This window comes from Taudactylus pleione, unplaced genomic scaffold (genome assembly GCF_031769625.1).
Source record: "Taudactylus pleione unplaced genomic scaffold, aTauple2 ptg000214l, whole genome shotgun sequence".
Lineage (NCBI taxonomy): Eukaryota > Metazoa > Chordata > Amphibia > Anura > Myobatrachidae > Taudactylus > Taudactylus pleione.
In genome coordinates this window covers 15,530,747-15,551,661 of record NW_028284616.1, presented here as the reverse complement: position 1 = coordinate 15,551,661, position 20,915 = coordinate 15,530,747, and the positions used below count along the sequence as shown (strand labels likewise).

The following is a 20,915-nucleotide window of genomic DNA, read 5'->3' as shown; positions in this document are numbered from 1 at the left end:
CCCAAGCTGTGATAATTCCTGTTAGTGAGAACAGGGAAAGAAATTTCAGAGGGGGTCCAGTGAGGGAAGGGAATAATTCCTGGGGCCCTTTGGTGCCATAAATTGTTGTAGAGAGTGCGAGTCACCCCCAATTATGTTGTGAAGGGAAATGCCACACAGCCCAGACAGCCAGTAATGGGATAGGTCACTACAGAGGCAGCGTGGCTATACTACTGTCGAGTAAAATTTGGTCTCAGCCCTAAGGCTGAACAGTTAAATCTCTGAAACTGTGTTGCAAAGTCCAAAAAGTACCAAAATATCTACCTCAGTGAATTCATGGTATCACTAATACCACTTTTAGACCGAAATTCCGGGTCTGACCCGGAGGTTGGAACAGGGTGCCAATCCGGCTCAGACCTGGAATTTGCCCTGCGCCTAAATATTCCTGAGTTGGCGCCGTTCACCCCGGAGCCGGGTTTGCAGTGACCCGGCTTTTCCGGCGTTGAAGTGGATGCTTGGAGATTACGTCATCTCCAAGAGCCAATGAAGGCAGCTAATCGCCAGCCATGAGGCATGCAGCAGGATCCAGGTCACCGTGACCCAGACAGCTCCATTTACACTGCAGGGTTTCACGGGTTTTTCCACTGTTTAACCCTGCAAGTTACCTGGGTTGGATTGCTGGGTCACTCCACCCGGCAATCCAACCTGTTCCCCTTTTACACCAAGGAGCTACCCGGGTTAACCCTGCAATAACCTGGGTTTTAGCTCTGGTGTAAAAGGGGTATTACTCAGGGATATAGGAAAACTGCATGAACAATTGTTTCTTCATAGCCTTAGAAAGGGGACATGGGGGATCAGAATGTATGGAAGTGATTGATAATGTTTCCACTCTCCCAACTGACCCGTATTTGACTTTTTAAATTGAATTGTCAGCCATGATATAAGTGTAACTAGTGATATGCTTAAGAGTAGCAATAGTACTAAATAAGCTGTGACATGTAATTAGTGCTGCTCACAGCTGCTACCATGTGTGGGCTGGTCAATGCCTGTTTAAATTCATTGTAACTTACACAAAGATGTCTGACTTTTAGAAGAAAGACACCCATACATATGTTAATTCCAGACAACTAAATTGTTATGATGTTTCCATCTGATCCAAGTATATTGACTTATACAGAATTCAAAGCTGGAAGCTCCATGATAGAAGAAAAAGAAGGAGGAGAAGTCCTAAGTGAGGGTGGGCTTAAGCAGCAGAGGAGCCCCAACATCTGAGGGGAAGTGCTGCAGAGCTGTGATAAAGAGATGCAGAGCTGCAATAATTAAAGAGATCCAGGGGTCTATGTACTAATAATAGTAATCTCATTATTTAGCTAGTGCTTTGAGGGAAGATTGTTGTGTCGTACCCCTTGCAGGCATGCTCAAGCAATTCAGAATATGTTAGTCCAGAGAAGTCCACATTATTTACAGTGAATCTTTGTTAATTGTTGTGTTTCATCTTGGGTCCGTGTTCCTGACTATAGATAGACAGTAATTAGTTAGACAATGTCTAGATAGACACCAGATGTTAGACAGTCAATAGTTAGACAAGGATAAAAGTTTGACAGAAAAAAGTCACACACTAAAGATAGACATATAAAAAGTTTGACAGGTAGAAAAGGTCGACAGGTTCAAAAGTACAACATGAAAATGATAGACACAAAAATGGTCGACACATTTTTTTTATTTTTTTAGGGTTAGTCACTTACCCCCACAGTTAGGGTTAGGCACTTACCCAGATGGTTAGGGTTAGGCACCAGGAGGGAGGGTTAGGGTTAGGCACCAGGAGGGAGGGTTAGGTTTAGGCACCAAGGGGAGAGTTAGGGTCAGGGCCATCTCTTCCATTGGGCTTGTTGGGCAGTTGCCCAAGGGCCAAAGCTTGTAGGGGCCCGACAATCCGCCCCCCTGCAGCCCCGGCCAGTTGGTAAATTTGTGATATTTTTATTAGCCGGCCGCCGGTGCACTGTATTATGATCTAACCTCCCCCACTTCATCCCCCCCACCTGGTGACAAGTACTCACCTCAGTCCCAGTTTCACTTCATCCGCCAGCTTCAGACCAGTCAGACAGAGTCTCTCTGCATGTGTGGGAGGTCTGAAGGGCATGCAGGAGGGTTTAATTTTATTGACCATTTACATTTTTACCCGTGAATGGGTGGGTAGGGGCCCTAGTCCATTGCTTTGCCCAGGGCCCACACTGCTGTTAAGACAACCCTGGTTAGGATTAGGCACCAGGAGGGAGGGTTAGGGTTAGGCACCAGGAGGGAGGGTTAGGTTTAGGTACTAAGAGGAGGGTGAGGGTTAGTGTGAAGATTAGGGCTAAAAAAACAAAAATAAAGTTGGCGACCATTTTTGTGGATTTTATTTGGCATTCCTGGGAAGTAATGGGGGTGGCTAGGCAGATACGGGTGTGTTGCTGAGAGCGTCTGCATTTACAGACGCAGAATGGCTTATACAGTACACCATACTCAGATGGAGAAACTGCACCTGCCATAGCGCTGGTGCACCGGTGGTGCATCTGAGGACGCAACAAGACGGATTTGCACCGCCACAAGACGCTGCAAGTGGTTGTCTCACTATTCACAAAATCGTCTGTGACATTAACATTAGCATAAAGACGCTGATGCTGCAAAAGACTCAGCCGCATTTGCATCTGCGTGTGACTCACAATCAGGAGTCGATACAACGGGTAAGGTAGGCCACCACTACCATCTAGGCCTGTATAAGGATAGGACAACATAATTACATAAGTAACATAATTACCTAAGTACTGCTCAAGGGGGCCTTTTAAATTAATGCCATTTACATTCCTTTTTATTATATTTTGCCTTTGCTTTTGCTGTGGAACAATTATATAAGAGGTGGACAACTGCTTATCTAAATCATAATTCAATAGTAAATACAGCCCATATTATTGCATATTGCATCTATAGTGTAATGCATGTTTTTACAAATGACCTGTTTCAGCATCTCCTGACGGCCTATTACAATATTCCCGGAATTCAGATCTTATACTGTACAAAAACAACCAAAGCTGACACAGGCATAAACAAGCACATCTAAGTATACAATTCACCTACATTCATCCTTAACATAGGACACAGTTATAATTCCAGAAGTTGCACTGTCCCCCCTTTGCCCACCTCCCTAATAGGAAATTACCCACATCTGCTCCACATAGACAACTCTCCCTCCCCCTGCTGTTTCCTCTCTGGGTCCTTTCAGTACATTTACAGACATAGGAAGTGGATAATCATCAGCAAAACAACATCCCAACTTTGTTTCTAGGTTTTAGCAGTTCATTAAGATCATGGGTTCCTCAGGCTGCTTGTGGCCATTCTACATCCCCATACTGCTGCTAGCCTCATGGGTCAGATCTTTTGCCACGCAAGACTATGATGGTATGTATTATATCTAGCCAGTCTGATGTAATACTCTCTGTGGATATTGTATTAGTCTGTCATCTGTATTAGCAATGCAAATAATAGGGGAAAATAAGCGCCTGTAATAGACAATGTATAATAAATACAGATTGTTAGGAGGTGATGATGAAAAAGGGATCATCTGCAAACATTGTACAGCCACTGAGTGGGCAGAATTTGCAAATGATTTATTTATTACAGTGTATTTAATGAAATATTGCTGTGTGTGTTGATGTGAATGTAAGGATAAAGTGATCATGTACTGGACAGATTCTTTCCCCCCTTTTAGACCTCATTCTGAGATGGATGACATTTCCTCTCCTTGTTGCATCTTTTTTTCTGGGCAAGTATGTTTACTACTCTGTTTGGGAAGTGGAAGTCTGTCCGTATATTTATCAGTGTTAGCATCTCATATGCTCCAATGACCTGGCTAATTATAATCTGCACTCTCCGGCCATTACTGTCTGTATGTAGTGTGTTCTGCGATTTTTGCATATTTTCTACTCAGAGTGAAGCCACGCCTTCTGTCATACTGCTGGCACACCTGCTCCAGCTATTTGTAGGGGGAGCAGGGCCGTCTCTACCTATGGGCTAAATGGGCAGTTGCCCAAGGGCCCCAGGATTCCAAGGGAACATGGCCAATAGCACCCCTACCCCCCATCGCATAGCTGCCACCGCTGATAGTCCTGCATGGGGATGAGGCAGAGACCGGTACTGGCTCAGGGGAAGAACTAGCGCCGGTGCAGCCAGTGCAGTGCACCGGGGCCCGCTGTGGTGCAGGGGCCCGTTGCTGCCGCTGCACCCCCGCTGGTGTTCCCTGGGCCCTAAGTGTAGGGCAGACCGTACTGAGAGCGGTGTGCCCTACACAGTTTATAAACAGCTATGTTTGTTATAGCAGCCAATGAGAGTCAGACAGACTCTCATTGGCTGCTGCGTTGTCCACGGAGGGAGCCAGCTGGAGCTCACTCTCCACCTTCCAGCTCCCCCCGCGGGTGATGGGAGAGACGTCATGACATTTCTCCCATCCCATAGTGCAGAGCGAGAGCGGGCCCGGAGGAGTGGACAGTGGCGGTCATCGGCGGGAGCGGGGATCAGGTAAGTTGTTTGTTTTTGTATGTGTGTAAGGGGGCAAGGGAACTCGCAGAGCATAGGGGGGACTCGCTACTGGGGGCACTGTATGGGGGGGGGACTACTACTGGGGCCTGCGCATAGGGGGGATTACTACTGGGGGCACTGCACAGGGGGATTGCTACTGGGGGCAATGCATAGGGGTGACTACTACTGGGGGCACTGCATAGGGGGGAGACTACTACTGGGGGCACTGCGTAGATCGGACCACTTCTGGGGGCACTGCATAGGAAATTTGTTGTACTGTACATGTTCAGACTGTGACTTATGTTTTTTTCCTGTAAATGACTCCCTCCCTCCTCCCTCCGCCGCCACAGCCTCCACCGATAGCATTCCATCCCCGGCAGAGGATTGTTTAATAGGGGCCCCAGTGTATTGCTTGTCCCAGGAGCCTGCACTTCTGTGAAGACAGCTCTGGCGGGGGGATTGGGGGCATTTACTGCCTATGCAGATTTGGCTGCATCTCATTTTTGCGTTTGCATCCAACTCTGACTGAGGTCCGTTATATATTATGGTTTATAATTATATAAGTATATTCTGTCATTAATGGTATACAAAATAATAATACAGAACTGTTGGGGAACGGATAGGCTGAAACACAGAAATGTCACCAATATTTGTACTGCATTTGGTACCTACTGGCAGTTATTAGACCTTTCATGATGCTGCATTTCATACTTACAAGCCAAAATCAGTCTTCATGTCAAGGTTCATACTGAATGGCTACAAAAGGGCCTCACATTATAAAGCTTTCAAAACATACATATATGCATACAATATAGGGAGACTAACGTATGGGCCTGGAGCTGAAATTTATGAAGGGCCTATTTTGTACTGTCTCAAGGGGAGTGACTAGTTATGTGGGAGCGTAACTCTCTCACTGCCGCATTTCTCTCTCTCTCTCTCTGATTGACCACAACCTCATTATGTTCCTGATTTCCCCTTCCTGCATATCTCCCTCATTGTCCCCCTCCATAGCTCTCTAATTACACCTCCCATAGCTCTCTCATTGCCAGTTCCATCCTATTCTCAATTGCCTCCCCACAGTTCACACTGCCCCTATCACACATCACTGCCCCCATTACATTAGCACCAGTTGCTGACATCCCCCATCTTGTAACCATTTAATTATCTGTCCCCAACTCAATATACAGTAATGTTCATAACCCCCAGTCAGTGTCCCCCCAAGTCCTATTCCGCTAGCACTTATCATGTACCCTATTGGGGAAAATTAAAGAGGCCCAAAAACATTGCAGCACCTGGCCCCAAGATTTCTGTTGCCGGGTCTGTGTTGGGCAGCTGATGGCCTACCCCCAGCCTTCTCCCACTACTGCGGCCAGGGGCAAATGCAGGATTTTTACAGGGGGGCTTCCACACACACATATATACTGTGATTGTTTTTATATATATATATATATATATATATATAACATACACACACATATAGATATACACACACACATACATATGCACACATACTTTACACACACATGTACTGTACATTATACACATAGTTACCTTGCAGCAGCTGTGGATCAATCAGGAGGGGGGTGGAGCCAAATGATGCGTTTCCAATGAAATCTTGTCATATTAGCTCCTCCTCCCGATTGACCAGTGAATCGTGGCATTTTGCAGCGAGGGGGCAAGGCTTAAGAAGATGGTTCCTGCTCTCCAGACTGTCAGGGGGGGTTTCTGGGTACTCAGAAACCCCCGCTGCATGCGCTAGTGACTGTGGCCCCAAGCGGGACAGTCCTGCTTAAATCGGTAGAGTTGGGAGGCATGCTGAACATATTTATAGATTTAACATTGCACATATTATGATATGTGAAACTTGAAACACAGCCACAGTGTTTGTTCCCATTTTTGCATATATGCAAAAGCCACAATTTTAAGTTTAACTCTAAGAGGCTTATTTAGAATGCAGTCATGGTGTGATCTTGGTGGGGTCTTGGTGTGATCTTTTCAACCATAATCACAATGTGGTCATTTAATTTACAGCTATAATTTACTATTATGGGAGGGCTGGGACAGAGCCTATGGAAATTCCTTGTGTTGGAGATGGTGGTTAGGCAGAGTTAATGTACACACCACCGGAATGTGTGATTGTCCCAAGGATAAGTCCAGTGTGGCTTAACCAGGCAGTGTGATTTATACAGCAAATGATAGTATAGCCGTACTCACTGTTACATCGGTTGAAGAGCATGTAGCAGAGCGGGGTTCAGACATATCACCAGTCAGTGACTGTCTCTTAGATGCTGTAGTGATGCGGATGTTGGAACAGTGGTATTGCGTGTAATACGTCGCAGGTCTTAGAAGCCAAGGGGAAGACGTTCCTCTCCCACTATGGGGCATATTCAATTGGGTGCGTGAATTGCAAAAAACCCGCACCTGCGAGGTTCTTCCTGCAAGTGCTGTTTTTTTGCAATTCAATTAGGTGCAGGGTTTTTTTTTTTTTTTTTGTCAGCCGGGAGCTTTTATTCCACACACCTCCAGAGCAAACGTGATTTTTCCTAAAATCGTTATATTTAGGAAAAATCAGCAGGACTTGCTCTGGCACCCCGGCGGCACCCGTTTCCAATTAGCTTAGTTAGTCCTTAATTACTTACTTTCTGCAGCGCTGTCTTCTTCATCCAGCGTCGGAGTCCGCTCTTCTGCAGCAGGGTGAGTATGTCAGTGTGTGTGGTGTTTGTAAGTGTGTAAGAGCGACTGTGTGTGTGCGTGTGACACCCGGTATATGTGTGGCCCCCTGAATGGGCGCTGGGAGAACTACATCTCCCAGCAGCCCTTGCCCCTCCCAAAAGCCCCTGAAGCCTACCAGCAGCCTCCGGGACTCCCAGAAGCCCCCTCTCCAGTGAGAAGATAGAGGGGAGGCCACCGGGAGCTGCGGAGACCACCGGAGACCCCTGGACAGGTGAGTTTTTGTTTTTTCTACTTCAGGGTCCATAGGGTATCCACAGGATACCTTGGGGTATAGGTGTGACGTCAGTCATCGGGCACCAAAGAGTTAAGCTTTCAGCCTCCCAGGATGCACTCGGTCAACCTCCTATACCCCGCCCCCGAGCCAAGGCACCTCAGTTTAGTTTGGTGCCCGGCCGGAGTCGGGTGCACCTGTCGGAGTGGGGGCTAGAAGAGCCCCTGAAGCTTTCTTCTATGCAGCTGTGGCTGCACATCTGGATGTACAGCATGGACAGTCAGTCCTGACGTCCATGCTGTCTTCCCTACACCCCCGCCGGTACCAGAACGCCGGTACCGATCCGGGGATGCTGGTGAGCATCTGGGGTCACAGCTAGCGGTGACCCCAGATGTTCCGGACCATGGCCGGATTCAAGGGGGACAAAGGTAAGCAGCGGGGTCCCGCGGTGGGTCCCCGGTGATCACATGGTCCTGAGTCCCCAGGCAGGGGGCTCCCTGGGGACTGGCTGCAGCGTGGAGCCAGGCGACCAACCTGCACTTCCACTACCCCCTGGGACAGCGGACCGCAGCAGAGCGGTAGCGCTGCGGCATCCCAGGGGTTAAATACATGCCAAGGGAACCCGCCTTCCCTGTCTCACAGCCGGCGCCTCCCCCACTGCACACAGCCTCTCTGCACGCTGCCGACTGGTCCTGTGGCAGCGCTCCTCCCCCAGGCCAGCCTCCTCTCTGCTCCTCGGCGGCCATCTTCCTCTGAACGCATGGTGAACGCTGCTGGAAGCCTGGACGGAAGCATCGTGGTCTGGGTCCCCCCGCATACCTCTCCTCCGATTTGGGTCAGGTCTGTGTATGCTGCGCTGTGTCCTACCAGGCCCTGTGTCTGCGTAGTTGATTGATCAGCGCTGTTAGTGCAGGAATTTATATTTCTTTGCATTGTATGTGACTGTGCTAGCGCTGCTGCCTGTAACTTTTCTTCTAAACTGTCAGCTTTATTACTATCCCTGTTCTTTCTGCTAAGCCCTTGCGGTGCTGCAGGGTGGTCTCTCGCCTATTTGATATATAATTGGTGAGAGGGGTCACATACTTGGTGCCATCATGTCTGAAAGTGATTTTCCTCTCCGGCTACAGTGTACTACGTGTAAAGTACTGTTAGCGGAGGGGGAGGGTAGCACGGACGGCTCTGCCGGCAGTGTTTGTCCATGGCGCGGCCTCTTACGGTTACAGCACCGGTACAGGAGCCGCCCTGGGCTTGTTTCGCTCAGGCGCTTACAACCTTAGTGGGCCAGTTAGCTCTGCAACCCGCGTTTACACCGATGAGTTTGTCCCAGCAGTCAGTGGTGTCGTCACCCATGCAGGGTTTCCCACGACAATTGGTGGTACCCCACAGTCTCCCTATTTCCCTGCTCCCGGTTTCTCAGGAGCCAGCGTGGGTTAACTCCCTGACGAGTTCTGTACAGCACTTGTCGGATGTGTTGCAAGGGGAGTCTGTGATCCGGCCACATAAACGGCCGGTGGCGTCTCTGTCGGCTCCTTATGAGGATGACGAGGGGACGTCTGATGATGGGGAGATTCTGGATCCTTATGATCAGGAACCTCTCCATACTAAGGACGCTGACGCTAAGTCCAAGGTATATATTCCTGGACTTATTCGGGCAGTCCGCACAGCCTTGGTGATTGAGGACGAAGTTCCCCCAGCGGCTAAATCTAAGTACGCCTTTTTTAAAGATGTGAAGGGCGATGCCACAGTCTTTCCTCTTTCAGGTCAGTTAGTGGACCATTTAGAGGAGGCGTGGAAACAGCCTGGCAAAAGATACCAGCCGCAGAGGCGCCTGGCGGTGGCTTATCCGTTCGTGGATAATTATTTTGCAAAGTGGGAATCCCCTCCACAGGTGGATTCTCACGTGACCCGTCTTGTCCGTAGTGCCACATTGCCGATGCCATCCATGTCCTCCCTTAAGGATGCTACGGACCGCAAGGTGGAGATCTGCCTGAAGTCCGCTTATTCCCTTGCGGGGGGGGGGGCAGCACGACCGGCTATGGCCATTTGCTGGGTTGCCAGAGCGATGGAGTGCTGGGCGGGTTCATTAGAGGCATCTTTTGATTCCGACTGTCCGGCCGAACAGGCGGAGTTGATTGGTAATCTCCGTGATTCGGCCACTTATATCAACGAGGCGGCCTTAGACATTAGTACTCTGGTGTCTAGAATTTCTTCAGCATCGGTGGCTGCTCGTCGCACCTTGTGGCTGCAATCCTGGAAGGCGGACGCAGATTCCAAAAGGGGTCTGGAGGCGTTGCCATTTACCGGAGAAGTTCTCTTCGGTCCGGATCTGGATAAGATTGTGGCCACGCTGGCGGCAGCCAAATCGGCTTGTCTCCCTTCGGCCGCTGCTCCTTCTGGTTCTGGACCATCATCCTTTCGGTCATCTAGGGCCCAGGGCAGGCCCAAACCACAGTCTTTTCCTCGACAGGCTGGCCCTAAGAAATCGGCCAAGCCCAGGAAGCAGGCATGGAGTACCAGACGTCCGGCCCCCAAGCCAGATGACAAGCCTGCGGCCTGACGGTCCGGGCCTCCCTTTGGGGGATCCCAAAGTGGGAGGCCGCCTGCTGCAGTTCGCCCAGTGTTGGTCGGTCACTACGACAGACACTTGGGTTCTCGAGGTGGTCTCCCACGGGTACACCCTCTCCTTCCGGCACAGACCCCCGGCTCGATTCTTCACCATGGGTCTACCATCAGACCGGAACAAGGCTACGGAGCTGAGGAAGGTATTGCACACTATGCTCCAGGCTGGAGTTATAGTGCCTGTTCCATTCTGCCAGAGGGGCCAGGGTTTCTATTCAAATCTTTTTTTGGTACAGAAACCCAATGGGTCGTATCGTCTGATTCTCAACCTCAAAGCTCTCAACAGGTCTTTGCGGGTACCGAAGTTTCGGATGGTGACCCTACGGTCCATCATTCTGGCGCTGGAACCTGGGGACTACATGGTGTCATTGGACATACAGGACGCTTACCTGCATGTCCCTATTCTTTTGTGCCATCAACAGTTCCTCAGGTTTGCAATCCGCAGCGACCACTTCCAGTTTCGGGCGTTACCTTTTGGCCTGGCGACAGCACCACGTGTGTTCACCAAGGTGATGGCGGTCATGGCGGCTTCTCTGCGGCTGCAGGGAGTGTGCATGTTGCCGTACTTGGACGACCTTTTATTGGTGGCAGGATCTCCAGAGCTCCTTCTACGCCACTTGGGCCTGACCATTGCGCTACTGCAACGGCACGGCTGGATAATCAACTGGCAGAAGTCCACTCTAATCCCGTCTCGGAGGATTCTGCACCTCGGAGCCTTATTGGACTCGGAACAGCAGAGGATCTTCGTGACGGAGGAAAAGATCTCTGCTTTACAGTCGAGGGTGCGCAGTTGTCTGCTCAGTCGCCGGGTGTCTCTACACTCGGCGATGAGGTTACTGGGTTCCATGGTGTCGGTGTTCGACATGGTGAAATATGCCCAGTTTCACTCCAGACCTCTGCAGCACCTGATTCTGTCCAAGTGGAACGGGCTGCCGCAGTCTCTGAAGTCCCAGACAATTGTGCTCACCCCGGAGGTTCGCCTGTCCCTTGCCTGGTGGTTATAGACGACCCATCTCAGCGGGGAACGTCCGTTCTGGGTTCCAAATTGGGTCCTGTTGACAACGGACGCCAGTCTTCGGGGCTGGGGAGCAGTTTCGGGTCCACACTTGTTCCAGGGCAGGTGGACGCCGACAGAAGCGGAGCTTCCAATCAATATCTTGGAACTCCGTGCGGTCTTCAATGCTCTCCATCAGGCACATCGGGTTCTCCAGGGTCGTCCGGTACAGGTCCAGTCGGACAACGCTACCACCGTGGCCTACATAAACAGGCAAGGAGGAACCCGAAGTCGGGCGGCTCTCGTGGAGGTCTCTCGGATCCTGGTATGGGCGGAGAGCAATCTTCCGGCCATATCAGCGGTCTTCATCCCGGGAGTGCTAAATTGGGAGGCGGACTTTCTAAGTCACCAGGACATTCATCCGGGGGAATGGTCCCTGCTCCCAGACGTTTTTCAACTGCTGGTGGACAGATGGGGTCTTCCAGAGATCGACCTCATGGCGTCCCGGCACAACAACAAGTTGCCGGTGTACGGGTCTTGCACAAGAGACGAAGGGGCGTCTCTGGTGGATGCTCTGTCCATCCGGTGGATGTTCCGGTTCACATACCTGTTCCCTCCGGTCTCTCTTCTTCCACGGGTAATCTGGAAATTCAAACAGGAAGGAGGGACGCTCCTGTTGATAGCTCCCGCGTGGCCCAGACGGCACTGGTTCTCAGACCTTCAGGGTCTGTCCGTGGACAGTCCTCTGCGGTTGCCGCTACGACCGGACCTTCTGTCTCAGGGTCCTTGCCTTCATCCGGACCTGACTCGGCTGTCTTTGACGGCGTGGCTGTTGAGACGGCCATGCTGAGGTCCCGGGGGTTTTCCAGCTCTGTAGTGCGTACCATGTTACGGAAACCGTCTTCCGCGAGGATATACCATAGCGTGTGGCATACGTTCTTCCAGTGGTGTCGACCGAGAGGTTATGCACCGCGGGAGTTTCGTCTGTCTCGGATTCTCGCCTTCCTACAAGCGGGACTAGATCATGGGCTTCGCCTTGCTTCTTTGAAGGTACAGGTTTCGGCCCTCTGTCTGGTTTCACCGTAGGATTGCTACAATCCTGTATGTGCGCACCTTTATGCAAGGTGTTCTCCGCATTCAGCCACCCTTTGTTCCACCTGTGGCGCCTTGGGATTTGGCTGTGGTCCTGAGGGCTCTCCAAGGACCGCCGTTTGAACCACTGGGCTCAGTGGATCTTAAATGGCTGACAGCTAAGACTGTTTTCCTTCTGGTTATTGCTTCGGCCAGACGTGTTTCTGATTTAGGGGCTCTTTCTTGTAGACCCCCTTTCTTGGTTTTTCATGGGAACAGGGCAGTGCTCCGCACTCGGCCCGAGTTTCTTCCCAAAGTTGTTTCCCAGTTTCATGTTAACGAGGAAATCGTTGTTCCGGCCTTTAACTCACCGGGTCTTTCCGTGGGTGAGGCCTCTTTGGATGTTGTGCGGGCCTTAAGGACTTATGTTGACCGCACTTCTTCGTTTAGGAAGTCGGACGCTTTGTTTGTCCTCTATGGCTTCCGTAAAAAGGGTTGGCCTGCCTCAAAGCAAACTTTGGCAGCCTGGATCCGTATGGCTATTTCTGAAGCTTTTCTTCATGAAGGCCTACCGGTTCCTCCTTCTCTGAAGGCTCATTCCACTAGGTCTGTGGGTCCTTCGTGGGCAGCTCGACGTGGTGCCTCTGCAGTCCAGATCTGCAAGGCTGCTACGTGGTCCTCTGTCCATACCTTCGTGAGGTATTACAGGTTTGACACCTTCGCCTCTCAGGATGCTTCCTTCGGGCGGCGGATTCTCCTTTCTGCACAGGAGCGTCCCCACCCTTAAAGGATACTGCTTTAGGACATCCCCAAGGTATCCTGTGGATACCCTATGGACCCTGAAGTAGAAAATATGAGATATGGTAAGAACTTACCCTTGTTATCTCTATTTCTACGAAGTCCATAGGGTTCCACAGGACTCCCGCCCTGTTGCACCTGTGCTGCAGATGGGCTTTGCTCTGGTCACCGGTTTTTCCGTCTCCCTCTGGTGAGAATGTGATTCTTGTGTGTATCCAGATCTTTTTTTCTCTCTCTTCCTTCTCCTCCTCTGGCCTATGGCTTGGTAACTAACTGAGGTGCCTTGGCTCGGGGGCGGGGTATAGGAGGGGGACCTAGTGCATCTTGGGAGGCTTGGGAAGCTAACTCTTTGGTGCCCGATGACTGACGTCACACCTATACCCCAAGGTATCCTGTGGAACCCTATGGACTTTGTAGAAATAGGGATAACAAGGGTAAGTTCTTACCATATCTCATATTTTTTTTACGCGGTGTGGGGTGTTCAGAGCTGAAAACCCTGCGACCACTATTTTTTAAATTGAATACCGAGGGTATTGGGAGCGTGCATACCCGTGGTATTCCTAAATTGGGCGCCCAATTGAATATGCCCCTATGTCACTCATACACAGTGGCAAGATGGCACTGCACATGCGCAGCAGTAAGGCCCAGCGGTCATCTTGGTAGAGAAAATGTGTTCTCCTATTTTGACACCCCCCTCACTACAAGTTTCTCTATGTTACACAAACTCACAATTGAAGCTTTTACATAGCAACTTAAGAAAGGTGAAGTTAGACATATAAAAGAACATCAACTTTTGTGGCTGTCAACATTTGATTACCAATTCCCTTGATTGTGATTGGATCACACTCACTTAGCTTAGTGAACCACTCCTCATTGCAGCTAAAAGGTCTTGTTACACTTGAATCGTTAATACAAACAATTTTCTGTGGTCATCTGTAAAACTCAAAGCCAACTGATCTGTTGATTTCGTTGTGACCTATCTTGTGACAATTATAACACTTGAACTTAAATTTTCAGAACTTCTCACTCTTTGCTTGTAATGCACTTATCTTAGCATTTGATTCACAGGGTACACATTCCTGAAATTGTAATAGCTTTGCTCTTACCCTTTGCAGTGTTTTCCTCTAAAGCCACAATTAAGAAGTCAAATCAGATTTTAGATTTTGAAGCATGGTCATTCTATTTCTTCATCATCTATTTGTACACCAACAGACATTAAATGCTGAGAGACATACATCATCCTGTCTATGTAATCACTCATACTTCTGTATGGATTATACAATGCACATCTTAAATAGATTCTCCTGATGAGACCTCCATCCTGATATGCCCTCTTGCAGTGCTGTCTACATGTCTCTAGCTAACATTTTCCCATGAATCATGGAGTATACATGTTGCTCCACACACAAGCCTAGGGTTCCCATAGCTCGCTCTACATCATCTGGACTTGGACTGTCACCAGGATCTACTGTTAGTCTCCACTTTCTTTCCTGCTTAAGTTACATTTCCATAGCAAACTTCCATGCAGTGTAGTTTTCTGCACCTTTAAATTTAATTTACCCCATTATAGGTGTAATTCCTGTATGTGTGCTCCTTACAACCATTATTATGTAGCTTCTGTGCTTTGCAATGTGGGCCTGATTCAGAGCCGCTCGCAAAAAGCGAGCGCTCGCTCTGAATCAGGGCGGGCACTTGTTTTTTAAGTTGAGGCCTCCTGGCCACTCGCATAGCTGTGGGTGACTCTGGCCCACCAACGACCCACTTTCGAATGCTATGCGCTTGCGAGCGGGTGTGAATCAGGCCCTCTGTTTGCTGTGACACTCTTTAGCTTAAACACACTCTGCTTGCTTCACTCTGTGGTGCTGCAGCTATCTGTGTCTTTACATGTGGCCAAGATGGTGCCTTAGCACTGCTGTGGCGATTGAAACAAACATCACAATGCGCCTGGGGCACTTGTGTGCATTTTGGGTCCTGTGTACATGTGTGTCCGTGTACTTTTTCACACTTCTGTGCAAAACCACCATCTGTACACACATTTCCATAGCCTAATGGAAATGTGTGTACAGATGGTGGTTTTGCAGAGTTAATGTACACACCAGTGGAATGTGTGATTGACCCCAGGTAGTCCAGTGCAGCTTTATCAGGCAGTGTGATTTATTGGTAGTACAGCCATACTCACTGTTACACTGGTTGAAGGGCATGAAGTGGAGCAGGGTTCAGACAGATCACCAGCCGGTGACTATTTTTTAAATGCTGTAGCGGTGTGGGTGCTGGAGCAGCGGCATTGTGGGTAATAGGTTGCAGGTCTTAGAAGCTAAGGGGGAGATGTCCATCTCCCACTATGTTACTTATACACAGTGACATAGGGCCTGATTCAGAGCCACTCGTAAGCGGCAGCTCGTTCGCTCCGAGCGATGTTTGCCCAACTGCGCATGCGTACGGATCATTATACGCATGCGCGAACCAGTCAGTGCGGTTGAAATTCATGTGTTCGCAAAATAGCGAATGCCTGCTATTTTGAGTGACAGAATGAGGCGTATGTGGGTGGTAACAGGGAAAGTGCTTGAAAACGGGGAGTGGAAATCCGTTCGCAGGCGTGCTTAGAGGTCAAAACGGGCGTTTTAAGGGAGTGCATAATTAATCCAGCAGCGTCATTGACCACGTCACATGGTTTTTTTTAACTCAGAACTGCTCGCAAAATAGTGGTTGAAAAAACCAACCACAAGAATAGCGAGCAGTTCAGACGCTGTTCGATGTACTCGATTAATCAAATAAATAGCGGACATGACGTATGGTGCGAGCGGCTAGGGGGCGTATTTTTCAAATTTACGTTCGCATGTTTTGCTCGCTCGTTCAGACTTAGAGGCGTGAACAGACTGCAAAGTGCGAATGGTTCATTTGAATAGCCACCCCTTTTTAGAAAACGAACGACCGCAAATAGCGAGCGGCTCTGAATGAGGGCCCTAGTACGGTTGGCAGCCATCTTGGTAGGAGAATAAAGTGTCATCCCTGGAGGAGCCATATTGGAGACTGCACAGTAATGGCTGTTGTACAATCAATGGGCGGCACAGGTCACTGCTTGCAGATGCACAAACCTCTGCATTAGTCATATGAGTTCTTACATCAGCAACAATCTGGCTTCCGCAGCCGGCCTCAACTAGCCATTTTGCTTGCACCTCAGAATCAGCCCCTTTGTGTGGTTTTTCAACTAGAGAGTAACTATTATGCTTTGTAAGTTACTTCAATTTTATTTTAGCTGGACAAGCCTCATGGCCACTAATTAATAAATGTGAATAGAACAGAGACTGCACAGTCGCGCTCTCCTATTCTAACACCTTGTCCCGGCAAATTTGTACCTTTTGTGAAGATAGCAGTCTTCTGCACCCTGTAGCCAGACACATTCTGCTTGCAGCATCTACATAGCAGTGTTCAGCCAGCCAACATTGCAGCACTCATCGTCACATATAACATGTACGTATACTACACTATGCAATTTATTTCTTTTTTAAACTTTCAGTATAATGTTGCATGCATCAACATGCTCACCATAATGTCCCAGGATCATTTCTGTGCTGGTGGCTGGAGCTCACTTATGCTGGATCAGCTGTGCAGGGGGAGACAGGCCAGAGGAGGAGAATGGAGAGGGATCTCAGGATATCTCTCTCTCTACAGGTTGAGTCTCCCATATCCAAAATGCTTGGGACCAGGGGTATTTTGGATAACGGAATATTCCGTATTTTGGAATAATTGCATACCATCATGATATCTTGGGAATGGAACCCAAATATACACACAGAATGCATGTATCTGTTATATACACCGTATACACACAGCCTGCAGGTCATTTTATACAATATTTTCAATAATTTTGTGGCTCAAACAAAGTTTGTGTACATACATGAAATTCATTTATATTTCACACCTTAGGCTTATACACACAGCCTGAAGGTAATTTTATACAATATTTTTAATAATTTGTGCCTTAGACAAAGTTTGTGTACATTGAACCATCAAAAATCAAAGGTTTCATTATCTCAATCATGCTAAAATAATTCCGTATTTTGGAATATTTGGTTATGGGAGACTCAACCTGTATTTGAAAATCTGAGGTAAGCCCCTCCTCACGCCATCTAAAGCTTTGGAGTGCTCCTTTCAAATAAAAATATAATTTGCACTTGGTAAATCTGGACTGTTCACATTTCCCATTAGAGGTATGGCAAATGAGATTAGCATTCAGAATGGATGCAATTTTTAGGGCTTGGAGGAGTTTTTTTTTTTTATTTCCTCCAAAAGCCCTTTAATAAATCATAGAAATACAATTTTTTTCAAATTGTAGCATAAACTTTTTGCACAATATTTGTCAAAACACAATTGATAAATATGCCCCTTCCACCTGATTGACAGCGCTATAGTAAATTGATTGGTTTGAGATTAAAGTGTACCAGCTTAAGTCATTTTTTCAATAAACATGCGCAGGTAGCGGGCAAGGAGTGTATGACCCCCCCCTGGAGCTGGCTGATATGCAGGATGGAGACACTTTCTGTAGTTTGGGGCTAACAAAGGTGTTTGTGAGTGCACACTCTGAAGACCCTATTACTGTATCAGGCCTGTCCAAAGCTTGTGCTTTTATTAGTCAAGATGAGCATCTGTCAACCTGGAATTTACTAATGAATCTTGTCCCTAGCACCAAGGACTCATGGTCCGTCTCAAGCACAGTGGTCTGAGTCACTTTGACTTTGTCAACTTATTTATTTATTTTACATTAAGAAATGTAATGAAAAAAACAGCACACCTGACCAATGCAAGGTGCAGGGCAAATCTGTGGGTGATACGAAATTCCTGGCTTTTGGGCAATCACGCTCCCCCGTAACATTTCTCTCCTGGCCACTATATAGCAGTACATCAGACAGGGAGAGAGCAGACACTTGCCATGACCTGCTGAGCAGCAATAGTCTCAACTTGCTCCTTGCCTGTTGTGCTGATGTCGGTAGTAGTGGGCAGGAGAAAAGTGGAACAGCCCCTGTCTGCTCCTGTTTTGTAGACAAGTTCATAATTATTTAGTAAACAAGAGTATTTGACTGCAAATAAATACTTTGGGGTCTATTCAATTAGCCGCAAGGGGTCGAGGTGCCGTTGCCATGGCATGGAAACGTTGCTCGGCAACTTGCCCCCCTTGTGGCCTGATCTCGCCCTTGACTCGTGTGTGTATGTACGCAGCCATTTCGTACACGATGTATAGTGTATATACCCGATCCATGGTTCATCAGTTCGTTCCATCTGCTGTCTTGCACAGCAGATAAGATGATGCAATGAACGACGCTGTGCTGTTACATGCAGTATGTAATGACACATTGCACACTGTTACATGCAGTATGTAATGACACATTGCACGGTCGTACACTGGTCAAGCTGTGTGTATAGTGTGTGCAATGTATCATTACATTGCATCGCACTATCGATGTGTGGCGCCAACACATGGTGTGTACCCAGCCTTACTGTCATTTGTTAGACTGTGCTAGATAAATGACAGAAGTTGGTTGGTTGCCATAGGCAGCTTCTCTACTTTAGCTTTCTCAAAGATTTGATACATCTCCCCTACAATCCTTAGTCTTCACATTGCCTGGAAAGAGGGATAACGTATACCTCCAAACATTGCCATGGTAAAAATCAGACAGACAATGGAGAATGGTCACATCAAGTTGGGGGCACGTTGGAGTGTCCTATGTGCGTATAACCTTGGAAGCACTAAGCTGCCCCAATGCTTCTCCCTCCCAAAAAAGACATTTTCATTGTCATGTACACCAGTGTTAGATGACTTGGTCCAAAAGACAAACCTCTCAACATTCTCGATAGTCATGACAGAGTTCATCACTGTCAACATGGCGGGACAATCTCCTGAAATAAGTGCTATCCTGCCAAAGTCAGAACAGTTGGTCGGTATTGGATAACCTAAAACTCTGCATAGCATTTACTGTATGTTCTCCTGTGCTAGGGATGTTTCTGTGAAAGGCAAAATCCTGACCTTGGCTTAGTTTAGTAACTCACCCTCTATAGATGTACTTTGGCCAAACCGATCTTCTGTGAAAGTGGGCGTTTCAGTGAGGCGATTGGGCAGCAACAATGCAATTGTACAAATCTGCCCTGACTTGTGGGAGTGTCATGTGGTATAGCTAAAGTGGGAATTCTGGGAAGTCTTTTTCTGATGGAGCTCTTGCACTGAGCATGGGGCTGATGGTAGCAGCGGCTGTAGCAAAATGAATGGGCGGCACGTGTTTCTGCTTGCAGATGCACAAAACTCTGAATTTGTCCTACGGGTTCTCACATCAGTAAAAAATCAGGTTTCCGCGTCTGGCCACAAATGCAGCCACTTTGCTTGCATCTCAGAATCAGCCCCTTTGTGTGCTTTTTGCACTTGAGAGTGTAACTATTGTGCTTTGTAAATTATTTCCATTTTACGTTGGCTGGACAACCCTCATGGCTACTAATTAATAAATGTGAATAGAAATAATGTCCATGTCAGTATCTTATTTCAGCTATTACATAAAAATAAATATTTTTGTTGACAGAAGAACGTGGTCTAACATGTTATTTCACATTTCCGTACAGATTATTCTGAGGAAGCTCAAGCTAATGAAACAAGTACAGTGGAGTATACCGTATGCCCACGCTCCTTTCCAGGGGAATTAAACAATACAATGTTGTCAATTTCACAATCATCCATGGATCACCTGAAAAGCTCCATCACAGTCGTTGTGATACCATCAATCTATACTGTGGTATTTCTGGTGGGTTTACCTGCGAATGGCCTTGCTTTGTGGGTTTTGATGACCAAAGTGAAAAAGATGACTTCTACTGTCTTCATGATGAATCTGGCAGTGGCAGACCTCCTGCTTATCCTGGTACTGCCCTTTAAGATGTTTTACTACTTTCTGGGGAACAACTGGATCTTTGGTGAGCTGATGTGCAGGGCTGTTACCAGCTTCTTTTATGGTAACATGTACTGCTCAGTCCTGCTCCTCATGAGTATCAGCATTGACCGTTACTTGGCTGTGGTTCACCCTTTCTTCTCCAGGACATTTAGAAGCAGGGACTTTGCTATTGGCATATGCTCCATTTCCTGGTTAATTGCCATTTTATCTACCCTTCCATTGGCAACCATGCAACAATCCTACCGTCTTCTGAACACTGAGTATACAGTTTGCCATGATGCCCTTCCCAGACATGAGCAAGCCATGTATTTATTTTATTACTTCATGTCCATCATTGTCCTGTGCTTTATTTTACCATTGGTAATTATCATTTTCTGTTACGTTTCTGTCATTCGGGCACTGGTTCTGAGTGGGGAGAAGTATGTCCATGCTGTGAAACTAAGTATCTTGGTTCTGGTCATAGTGATTGTCTTCTTGACACCAAGCAATGTGGTGCTTTTGATACATTACTCAGAGCACTGTTCTCAGCACTACAGTGACCTGTATGCAGTCTACATGGGCTGCTTAACTCTGAGCGCCTTCAACAGCTGTGTGGATCCCTTTGTGTATTACTATGTGTCAGAAGAGTTTCGTGATAAGGTGAGAGACAAGTTTAGGAAAAGATCCAAATTGACATTAATATCACTCAAGACATCTAAAGAGACTCTTCCAGCAAGTTGTTCCAACTCCCACTCTCATTCAATGCTGTGACATTTCTCTCTTCCCCAGCCTGCAACGTACCACATACAAAGCTATAAAATTGGACAAAATGTCTCCAGTTACCAAAATGGACTGAATGGGGGCATACACTGACCTTTCTAAGCCCCATAGCTACTAAATGATCCTGTGTGTGATCACCGTATTGTACACCGTAGCACATAGTTAGGCCTCTGACGTCATATACAGTTATCTATTTTTATATCTATTTATATACAGTATGGAGAAAGATGGGAAATAAACATTCATTTCAAGACAAGAAATAAAGTTTGAA

At 47.7% G+C, this 20,915-nt stretch overlaps 1 protein-coding gene across 1 annotated transcript; it reads left to right on the top strand.

The window, feature by feature from the left end:
- The first annotated feature begins 3,323 nt into the window (after positions 1-3,323).
- Positions 3,324-20,870, top strand: F2RL3 (F2R like thrombin or trypsin receptor 3). The gene is made up of 2 exons (XM_088478565.1): positions 3,324-3,414; positions 19,563-20,870. Exons 1-2 carry the CDS (start codon positions 3,324-3,326, stop codon positions 20,633-20,635), a joined length of 1,164 nt encoding a protein of 387 aa, XP_088334691.1. The 3' UTR covers positions 20,636-20,870.
- The last annotated feature ends 45 nt before the right edge of the window (positions 20,871-20,915 follow it).